Genomic DNA, 11,178 nt, shown 5'->3' with positions numbered 1-11,178 from the left:
TAGATAACAAAACCCCGCTTTATTGGAACATTTTAAATACTTCATTTTATTATTATTTTGTAACACCTGTAAAAACAACAAAACCAGACAACCAGCATTGTACTTTCTTAAAAATAGATATAATACAGATTCCAGTGTGTCATGGGGAGGGGTCTGAATAGGAGGGGATGAGGAGAGGCAGCTGGGCTCAAGGCCTTCATGTGCCTGTACAAAGAGCTTGTCCCTTTCTCTCCCATACATTCAGGAATGTTGGTCCTGTTTGGGGGGACCACATTTCCTTATGCTTGGATACCAAAATGACACTGACTGAGTTCTAGAAGAAGCTTCTCACTTCCTTCACTGGGGCCCTAGGCAGAAAGGAGGCGGGGAGGAGGCAGCTCAGTCTGGGGAGATGGTCTGTGAAGGCAGGAGGATCTCTAGTTTCCTTATTGGGTTGAGGCCTGTCTGACAGGCCTTGATCACCTCTCAGGACATTCCCTGGATTAGTTAGAAAGTGCCAAAAGAAACTTTACCCTTCATTATAAGCATCACTGGGCATCAGATGCTAAATCTTCACTCTAGGGAACGAGCAGAAAAGATAGAAGAAAAGGAGATGTGGAGTTATGAATATGATCCCATTGTCTTCTCCAAGAACTCTCCTGAGACAAGGCATCAGGAGGACCTGACCATCTTCTCCCAGGCCCCCTCCCATCGTAAGATCTTCCCCATGCCCTGACTCCCTGAAGCCACCTTACATTCCCTCAGGTTCACAGCCCTCTGTGTCTCAATTCTCCCCTGCCTGTGTCCAGGCTGCAGGACTTTCAGTAATGATGCAATGCGGTTGAAACCCTTTTTAGAATAGCTGCTGGCTTAGTATTACCAAGCAGCATGTGAGATTTCAGATGTGGTAGTTGTGCAGTATCTGGAACCGGGCAGCTAGGAGCTTCTAGACTTCTCTGTAGCAGACGACTACTTGCACAACCACCATAGCTTCTGTGTCACCATCAGGAGGACCAGGGGCCTGAACTACTCATTTTTACCCTCATTTTGATGGACTGAAAGGACAGGAGCTTAAGCAACAGAGTTGTGTTGACTAAAGAGCTGGTAGAAAAGAGAGCAGATCTCACTGCTAGGGGGCCTGAACCCAGCATGAGGTAAGGTGTCTGGGTGGGTCAGTCTTTTTCCTTCACAGCACCTCATTTTCTATGCACCTGGCGCTTTCTTCTGTGGCAGGTGGGAGGAGCAATCCTGCTGTACTGCTGGCCGAACTAGCAGCGTGGAGAAGATGAATTTGCTGGAAGAAGGGACCTTTTTGGTTTTATTCACCCTCCTTTCCAGAACCTCTAGAGCCTGGCAGATGATTACTACTTATGAACTGTCTCCAAATGAATGAACACAGGACACAGTTCCCTCCTTCTGTGAGATCACAGGGTGCCCATGACTTGAATGGTTGCACTCTGTAAAAGAGAGGGGGATCAGAAGTGGTTTTGAGAGTCAAACCACAGAAAGAGGTAGAACATCAGACACAGGAGTGCCTGACCCACACAGAAGGCAGGAGGTAGTGCCAGGACTTCTCCATTCAGTCCTCTAGAATTCTGTCTTGCCAAGACCTCTACAGTCCTGTTCCATTCCTAGAGAATTGGCTTTTGTGTTGATCAATGAGATAAAGTAAAGCTAGGCAGGCTTGAGAGAGACTTCGTGCCTCCCCTAAAGATAAATGGCTTCTTGTGGGGAAGGGTTGTAGCTTTAATATTTTTTTTTCTTTTTAAACAAAAGGCCAAAATATCCTCAGGTTGTATAGTAGCAAGAAGAGTGACCAAGCAAATCCCCTCTCCTCTCCATTCCCTAGGGAGTAGACTCTGTCAGTTACTCATGAACCAAAGTAAAGAGCCAACAGAAGGACAGGTAAAAGCTAGAATGGAAACGAGACTCTGCAACCACTCACCCTCTTGGCAGGCCTGTCTCCAGCTGAATTTTCCTTCTTAACTCTCCCTTAACCAGGCCCTTTGGCCGCTTCTCTTCTCAGCCCAAGTTGTTTAACTTATGGAATCTTTAGTAAAGTGGTTGAACCACCTTTCGTGTCTGGCCCTGCTCCCTGCATCTGCGCTCTTTGATTTGCTCTCTCTCCATCATTCTCCCCATTCTCTCCAAACATCTTCAGTGAAGCACACCAGAGGCAGAGAGCAGGTACCATAAATGGCTGCTGGGAGATTCCAGGTAGGCACACTGAGGAAGGTTTGGGTGCTACTGAAAAGAGATGTCAAACATTTTGGTTTTTTTACTTCTTGATGAAATAGCACTCTGGACATCGGCCTGAGCAGTAGCAGCTGCTCAGGAAGCCTTCAACAAAACTGGAATGGAAAACAAGGTGGGCTGGAGTTTGTCCTGGGCAGCGCAGTCTTCTGTTCATATTCTTGTTTTGACGACATCACTTCTTTCATTTTCATAAATTACAGGCTCTAAGATGATAAACTTTGGGTGCTGTGAAGAGCAAACACTTTGGCTTAGTGTGGAAGGCCAGTCACTAGTATTTTTTCCAGGCTATTAATATGACCCTGAAAAACTTTTAACATGAGTAGATTATCAAAAGCAAAGTGGCCTTGGCATGGCTGGTTGTGAATCATCATAAAATCAGCAAATTTCCTGAGTATTTTGCTGAATGCTTTTCTCTCTTCCTTGTCTGATACATTCAGACAAGAAACAAGCTGAACAGCCCAGACAGCATCTGCTATGTGTGAGACAGCCATCCGAAGACATATACATGGACTGGAAGCCACCTTCTTGTCTTCCTTCCCTGCCCTGTGCTGGGAGTCACATCTGGTCAGCAGAATCTCAGAAACTGGAGTTAACTGGAGGTCTAAGTTGAGGCCTGGGTTAATTGTGAAGGAAATAACCCTGGTCTGTTCTCTCTCAGGGTAGCTGGCTCATTTCCCAGCCCTATAACCTGGCATTGCTTACCTCTCAAAAAGCACAAGGCAAGAATGGGACAGCTCTTCGGCTTTTCCCCGTGCCAACCCTTGGCCTTCCTCTTGTCCTTCTACCTTGAGACAGGTGCTGCTTGCAAAGCTTTTGGAATTGGCTGCTTGGGATCACCTCAAGGCAGGAGGACTGAATTCCCTGAGGGCTAACCAGTTGGGCTAACCAGCTGAAATGTCCTGCTACCACAGATCTTGCCTCTGGGCCCGAGAATGGAGCCTTGGCCTCTGCTTGGAAGATATACTCAGGAAATCTGGCCATCTATGGCATTCGGTATCAGGAGACAGAGGGACAGACGGGTGCCCTCACAGGAAGCAATCCACTTTCACATCCATGGGTCCATGACAGACAGAGATGGCAGAGATGATGGGATGCCACAGTCATTTCTACCGAGGCAAATGCACTGTGCCCAGATGGTCAGGAGCTTCTGGATATGAGTGAAGGTTGGCCTCCCCTCTCCAGGCACAAGAGAAAAGAAAGTATAATAATAAATACTGCTGCTTCTTAAACCTATACTCTTCAAGTATTGCTTACTGTAAACAGTATTTGAGTTTGTTTTCTTTTTAATTGCCGTAAACTGGTAGATGGTTGAGTGAAATCCAAAGTCAAACACCCATGTCCCCCATTCAGCTCAGACTGAGAAGGCCTGGTCTGTACAGTCCCTGTGTGCCTGTCTTATGACAGAGGCTGACATGGGGCTCTGCTCAGAGTCCTCAGGGAGGAGGTGGCTGGTCTGGGAGAGGTGGGCCTCTCCCATTTTTGATATCAACTCTAGGGAAACCAAAAAGGAAAAGTACCAGAGACCAACTCTCATTCATGGAGGTTTGGAATTTTATGAAACCAACAAAAGATGTTCCCACAGGTTGTGGGTCCTCGGTTGGTACCTTCCTCCTCTCAGGAGATGAGGATACACAAGGGTGCAGCATGGATCGCAGTTGCCTGTTAGCCAGGTGGAGATGATCAACTTTCACAATTACCACAAGGGCCTGTAGTTCCCAGGCGCTTCTGGCCGTGGTAGGATCCAGGCGTTCCTGGCCTGTTTGCCAAATGTTTAGCACAAACTTGGGCTCCTTCCTCCCTCTCCTCCTTTTTCTTTCAGTTCAAGGGAGAGGAGAACATTTCCATACAGGTTTCGTTCAGCATCTCTCAGGCATTTTCTGACGTTGTGAAAGAGATGTTACAAAAGGAGGGAGAGATGTTACCGAGAAGAGGACAGAAATCAGATTAAACAAAAGTTGGACGGGTTGGACAGGGAGGCTTTATGTTTTGTTTTATTTCTGTTTTTCCCTTTTTCTTAAAAAAATTAAATAAGTTCTCATTATTTCCCAATATACATCAAATGAGTTTTCATGCAAAGCAGCAGTCACAGAGGCGGAACCACTGGGTTCAAGCCTCTCACTTGAAGGGCACCTTCCTTGCCCATGCTGTCCTGAGCTCACACTGTGATGGGTGGTGTTTGCTGTCCTGGAAGGAACTGGCTATGACGAAACACGTCTGGCACTGAGAGCGGAGCCTTTCCCTTTCCCCTCATGAGCTTTCAGTGGGCAGCCAGCTCTGGGGCCTGATACCCCTCTCTCGTCCTATCTTCCCTTTGGAGACACCAGTGTGCTCGCTTGTATGGGTCCCTCTTCCAGAAACAGGAGGTCCTCCTTTCTCAGCTCTCGATGGACATGGCATTGATGAGATGCTCCACCTTGTAGGCTAGCCGCTGCCGCCGGGCCTGCTCATCCTGCTCTAGTGCCCCGATGAGCTGAGGGGCAAAACAAAGGCAGATGATTCAAGACTCAGCTTCAAAGGCACAACTTTCTGGAGTCATCAACCCAGCACCTATCCCTCTATCTTTCTATTCTGCCTTTAGGATTGTAATGTCAATTAGTTGGCATGATTAAATGAGTAGATCTATGCACAGTTGTTTATTTAACCGTAAGGACACTTTCTGAGAAGAGTCCTTATATGATTCTGTCAGCAGGAAGAAACAGCCCAGAGTACACACACGCAGGACACTGAATCACACACAAGAGAACATATATGCAATGTGTGGATCTGCTTTTATAAGTAGGAGCATGCTCTAAAACAGCAATAAAAGCATAGCATAGTAAACACAGTTTATGCACTAGTTACACAATTACTTACTTCTAAGAGCACAGACTGTGCCTAGTTTTGTAAGCTGCATAACCAATAGCTTGGTAGATTCTTTTACACAGCATGGCCATAGGCTCACGTGTGCTATGAGGTTTGGATAGCTCTGAGGTCACATGGGAATTTTTCAGCTCCATTTACGCTGGTGGGACCACTGTTATGTGGGTGGCATGCCACAAAATCGTCATGCAGAACACACATCTACAGACACATGCAGGAATATACGTGTGTACATAGAGTTCTAATGCTCTTAAAGCATACATAAGAGCTACTTAAGTGTGGGCTAGTATTATCTTGCTACTTCTTTCTTTAGCTTCAGTGCTAATGCATGGCTTGTCTCCTTCCTGGTTAACTTCTGTTCAGGTCAAAGCCCACCAGTCTATCTGAAAAATGACAGGCAGCATGTGCCCAAGTATAAATGGATAATTCTATTCATTATTAAAAAAGAATAAAATTAGTTATATAAAAATTGAGTGAGTAAAGATAATGTTCAGGGAGGAATTCATTGAAGCAGAAGAGGTTGTCTTGTAAAGAAAAGATGATGACTCGGGGCTCAATGGCTATGGCTACGGATTGTGATTTTTAAAAAGTGTCTTCCACTGTTGTTGTTTCAGGCCTCAACCAAGCTGTGAGTTGGTATCTGACTTTGAGACCCTGTCTTACCTCTTCACTGTACTTGCTGACATAGGAGTAGATCTCGTTGAGGGCGCTCAGCATATTGAACTCTGTGGCGTGCAGGCGGGACTGCTCCGCGAGGTAGGCGTTCATATCTTGGTCACTAATGGCTGGGAGCTTGGCAATATCTGCATAGTATCTGCCATGGACAGGACAGGTCCATAATGCGGGTTTAGCAAATCCACCAATACCCACCCTGACCCAGGTCAGTAGAACCAGGGGTCCCCACTGCTTCTGCTTTCCATCTCTTCTCTAGTGTGGTCTCTGCCTCAGGCTGAAGTTTGAGTTTAAAATGAAGTCCAAGTTTCTACAGGATGCTCCAGTCAGCTAAGAGCTACTGTGCTCTGAGCAGTTAAGAGTCCAGACCCTGGCATGATTCCTTGTGTTCACATCTCAGCTCTTCTATCTGCTAGCTGGTGAACTTGGGCTTGGTTAACAGGGATTCTTTTGTGCCTGCATTCCCTCATTAGCAAAACAGGGATTATTATAGCAGGTATTTTACAACTGTCTATTTGGACATTTCAGTGAAGCAACATACAAAATCCTTATCACAGTAATTCTTGCATGCTCAGTAAATGTTAATTAGGATGATAACTATCAGACTTCCCGGGACACAAAGCCTTCCCACAATATAGAGGGAATGAGGTCCTGGTCTTCAGTGGTCATGAACAGTCCTGGTCTTCAGAGGTGTCTTAGATGCCTCTGAAGTGTGTATCTTAGGAGAACTACTGACCTTTCTACCCAGTTCTTGTAACTGGGGATATCCTTGGCATAGAGCAACTTATTGGAAGGTGAGTCCTTGCCCAGTCGGTGCTCTGATGTGGAACAGGAGTCCATGAAGGTCTGGGCTACCACAGAGAGGCAAGCATCTGTGATGCTGCCCTTGTGGATGTCAAACACGAACTGGGGGTTTTTGATGACATTCACCCAGAAACGCAGAGGGAGGCTGTGGGAAAAGGCAGAGTACTGTGAAGGATATACTTTGACATTGCCCCTTACTAATATTCTTTCCCTACTTCTGAATGGTAGGGCAGATGTTCTGTTCTAAAAGAGAAGGGAATGAACTCAGGAACTAGCCCAGCAGGGGCTGGTTGCTCAGCTTATGCTGTTCCTGACAATAGAAGAAAACAGAGAGACTTTGGTCTTGTCATACCAGGGCATTAGCTCTGCTCCCTAATAGCTGAGGGGTGGGTGTGTCTGGGCTCTGCTTCTTCTTGACAGACTTTTTCCAAGGCCTCAGTGCTCCAGGGAAGGTCAACCACAGAGAGCAACACAATTTTCTCAGGGCTTCAGACAAAGCCATCAAGCTCCTAGAGCGTCTCACGTGGAAGTGGGCAAGCAGTCCCAAGCACTGCCTCAGTGGGAGCATGACCTATCCTCTGGATCCAGTGGGATACCAAGCCACTTCCTAGGCCTGGGTCAGAGGACAGGTTTCTCAAGGGGAGATTTCTTTCAGGGGCCCCCTCCAGGGCTTTCTGCATCTGGGCATGGCAGAGGGAAGGGAATGTTTTGGGCATCCTAGGAGAGAATGGCTCATGGTGGTCCTGAGTTTTTCCCAAAAGGAACCTAACAACAGTTGGGAGATTGCTTCTGAGGCTCTGAAATCTAAAGGCAGAGAGGAATAGGATTTGCTGTTCCTGAGGTCATAAGGCAGTAAGCACATTGCCCTCCTTCAAAACCAGGACAGCTTCTATAGCTACTATTTTGGCTCTTTCCAAAGTCTGTCTTTTCCAGCTACGTTCCAGCCTTGACTGATGCCTGTGTGGCATGAACTCTGTCATGGGCATAAACTTCCAGCCTAAGATACTGCCCTTGGGTCTCCCTATTCTTTTCTTTACACTATGCTGACTTCACTACCTCCACACTTTCCAAGAGTCTTTCTAATGCTAGGTGTTGGGAATGTCAGTGTTGGTCTCCTCCCAAGTCTCTGTAATTTTTGCTTGTCCTCAACCTACAATCATTTCTTGAAACCTAGGAGGAGATGCCTCAGCCAGCATTGGCACAGTTCTTCTGTCCTGTCCTCCTCTGGTAGTGCTGGACATTTCTAAGCTCTTTTGCTTGGACCTTTACTATGTGAAGTGTGAGCCATGTGACTCAGCTTTATCACACTATCATATTGGGGGAGGAGGGTACATTACTGTTGCTTGAGCCTAGCCAGAAGGCACAGAGAAAGGAATAACCTTCAGCTGATTGTCCCCAAACTGCCATTCCCCGTACTGTGCTGAGCTACAAAGCTGAGGAGATGTCATGGACCTGCCTTGTAGAGCTTCCTGCATGTTCTTTATTTACCGCCATGGAACCTCTCTATGTCACTCCACTGTGACCAAAGAGTGCACATGAGGAGGATCCAGTGGCCACAACACCAAGAGAATGAAGGTCTATTCCAAGGCCCCATTGGCTCTTTCAAAGTATTTTGCTGGTTGCTAGGACTTTTGATTTCCAAATAACAGCCTGAGTCCATCTGTGTCGGCTCTGTTTTCTGGGGATTGCTGACTCTAGACAGCTGCATGGGCTTCCTGCCCAATCCAAATGCCTTCCCCTTTGTGCTCAGTCCTAGAGGAAGCCTTTTGAAACTGGCTCTAGGACAAGCTCTTTCTGGTCTATAAGCTAGTCCTTAGCACGGTCTGTGCTCCAGGCTCAAAACCTGGGGTAGGGGGTTCATGCTAGTGGCTATCAGGCTTCTCCCACTACTAATTTGGATGTGGAAGTGTCTTAAACGAGAATCATGTCTTCAAGACATTCTTTCTGTTGCTTCCTGAGAGCTATGCTGCTTGGGTAAAAACTTGGCAGCCTTGGTGACAATGTTGACTCTGCAGTGTGCGTGTGTGTGCGTGCGTGTGCGTGTGTTACATGTGCTGTGTTGCAGATCACCCAGCCCCAGCTGAGACTCAGCCACCTCCCATCTCTATTCTCTGCTGGGCCTCCCCAGGTGGCACCCCCACTGAGCTCCCCTGGGGTTACCAGTTGCTTTTCCAGGTGTGCCGCACATCCGTGTCGTGGATACTGTGTCTGTCTGCCTGCTCATCCAGGAAATCAAACATGTACTTGATGGCTAGGGGGAGGGCGCTCCCCCGGTGCACAGTGCTGAATAAGGTCTCAAACAAGTCGTCCACAAATTTCTGCAGGGTGCCCTGTGGGAGTAACGGTGGCGGTGAAATTGTGGGTGGGTGCTAGAGGGCAGCAGAACGCATGCCAGGTGGTGTCTTGGGTCCATCCTACCTTGGAAATTTGTCTGAAATGCAGTGTGCAGATGGAGGGGCAGGGGTGGGGCAGGGGTGCAGCAGGGGTGGGGCAGGGGTGAGGTAGGTACTGGACGGGATATTGTGAAGCTGGGAGGGGCTGACAAGTCTGGGAATCCATAGAAGGAATCTCTCTTTTAATCTGTGGCAGCATGCCCTGAAGGTATGGGCTGAGGGCATTAAATGGGAGGATAGGAAGTGCTCTGAAATGGGATTTCCTAGAATGAGTGAGAGGGCCCAGGCTGGCAGCAGAGTCTACAGGGGGTCAGGGAATCTGACCCCTGTATAGGGGCTTGGAGGATGGATGAGGTCTGAAAGAAGAATGAACAGCTTTAAGGTGTTAGTGTCACGGGCTTAGGCTTCAAGTTTAGCTTCAAGAGAACCCAGGCACAGCCCCGATCTACAGGCTTCATGGATTCTAGAGGCAATGACAAGCCTGGACCTGGGTCCAGACACACTCTGGGTACTAGTAGAATTACTGATTTTTTTGATGTCTTTTCATTATCTCTTATTGATATCCTGGGCATATTTAACAAAGCAAAAATGGAGACATGAGTCTGATAAAGTTGTTCTGGACAATTCTGGGAATAAATCTGAGAGCTTTAAGCAACTGTGTTAGAGTCCCTGCAGCATTGCAGTGGGATCAGAGTGGATAGCACTTAGAATCCAGTCTGATCTCTAAGGTAAAACATCCTTGAAGGCTTGGTTTGCTCTCTCCTGGGAAAGCTAGAATATGCTGCCTTTATCTCCTTTTAGCCTGAGATGCACTGGGTCAGGAGGGACAGTCTTTTCTTAGATTGCTGGTCCAACTGGGCCTTTCTGCTTTCTCTCCCACTGGATTAGAAAATAGTTATAAAAGGCAGAGATAGTGGAGGCCAGCAGAAGAGTGGGCAGGATGTACCTGTAACATGGGTGTTTGTGCCAAAGTATAGGGTATAGCTTGGCCTGGGTAGTGTAGGAGTTACCTTGGTGGCCAGGAGCCGGGTCAAGTAGATCTCAGATACCATTTTGCTGCCCCGGTCACCCTCCTTCTGGTCACCATGGTCATGGTTCTTCACCAGATGCCACACCTTGACACCACTCTCCAGGTCTGGAGTGATCATGGGGACCCGGGATCGGAGGCTGTCTGGGCTGCCTGTGTACCTGAACGAAGAGTCTGGAAGAGGGTAGGGGATGCCAGCGTGAGGAAGCCCAACCTCCTGCCCAAAGCCTCCTTCAGGAATCCTTCCCAATTGCTGCACCTTCTCAGAATAAACATGCTTCACTTTGAAAGGACTCTTGGGACTACATAATTTATGAATAGTTTTAGGGATCCTTGGTTGGACAGAGGAGCCTACAATCTATTTCTAGAAAGAAGATTTAGACATTTGAAGAGCTTAGACACTCATGCGGATTTGGGAGTCGCTTCTCTTCTGATGTTTCCAGTAATGAACAATAATGAAGTAAAATGTCAGCTAGATATATACATACAGGCACTCTAGAAAGTCTAGATAATAAGGGCTCAAGTTGTAATGATCCTCTTTGTAGTTAATGGATACTTCTTTTGAGATCTTGAAATATATTTTCTGAACCCTTCTGGTACACTGCCTTTAGCCCTAAAGCTTTTTCAGGTGGGTGGTTTAGTGCCTTTGAAGTACATGGAACCAAAACAGACAAAATAAGAAAGAATCATGTTGCTGAGAGGAGACTGGGAATAGAAATGAAAGAATAACCAGTTCTGTGTACCAAACTAAGACACTTTTGAGAAAAGAGCTACAATTACTAATTCAACAAGGACCACAGTTATGAAGTGAGATAGGTGAACTTCCAGTCAGGCTACATCCCTGTACTAGGCTACTCCAACTCCTTACTTGGCACAGAGAGTAAAGAAAGGGTTTGTAGTGCTACCTGCTACCTCTTCTCAAAGGAGACACATGCCCTCAAAGCCAGGGGCAGATGAGCCAGTACCTTTGTGTGAACAAGGGCTTCCTAATAAGGACAGGAACAGGTGGTCCCTGAGTATCCCAGAAGCCTAGATCTTGAGTTTCCCAATTACATTCTAACTCCTTACCATATCTGCTAATGGATGTCCGGGAGATGCTCGCAGAGGCAGGGATGTTGTAGGAGGAGGTCTGCTTGGGTACCAGAGCCACCACTGACCTGTCTGACACCTAAGGAGGGCACAAAAGGA

General features: G+C 47.1%; 1 protein-coding gene across 1 annotated transcript in view; it reads right to left on the bottom strand.

Moving 5' to 3' along the window:
* Positions 1-4,210: 4,210 nt before the first annotated feature.
* The window catches only part of Plxna2 (plexin A2), a 196,998-nt gene continuing 190,030 nt past the window's right edge, over positions 4,211-11,178 (bottom strand). The window contains exons 27-32 of the mRNA XM_075989535.1: positions 11,059-11,158; positions 9,974-10,164; positions 8,731-8,900; positions 6,503-6,715; positions 5,758-5,908; positions 4,211-4,705 (exon numbers count right to left, since the gene is read on the bottom strand). Coding sequence (XP_075845650.1) covers positions 4,610-4,705; positions 5,758-5,908; positions 6,503-6,715; positions 8,731-8,900; positions 9,974-10,164; positions 11,059-11,158 — 921 coding nt within the window. The 3' untranslated portion in view covers positions 4,211-4,609. The remainder of the gene's footprint in view (positions 4,706-5,757; positions 5,909-6,502; positions 6,716-8,730; positions 8,901-9,973; positions 10,165-11,058; positions 11,159-11,178) is intronic.

The sequence above is a fragment of the Microtus pennsylvanicus genome, chromosome 10 (genome assembly GCF_037038515.1).
Source record: "Microtus pennsylvanicus isolate mMicPen1 chromosome 10, mMicPen1.hap1, whole genome shotgun sequence".
NCBI lineage: Eukaryota > Metazoa > Chordata > Mammalia > Rodentia > Cricetidae > Microtus > Microtus pennsylvanicus.
The sequence above is the reverse complement of the archived record's forward strand: the minus strand, read 5'-3'. Positions and strand labels throughout refer to the sequence as shown.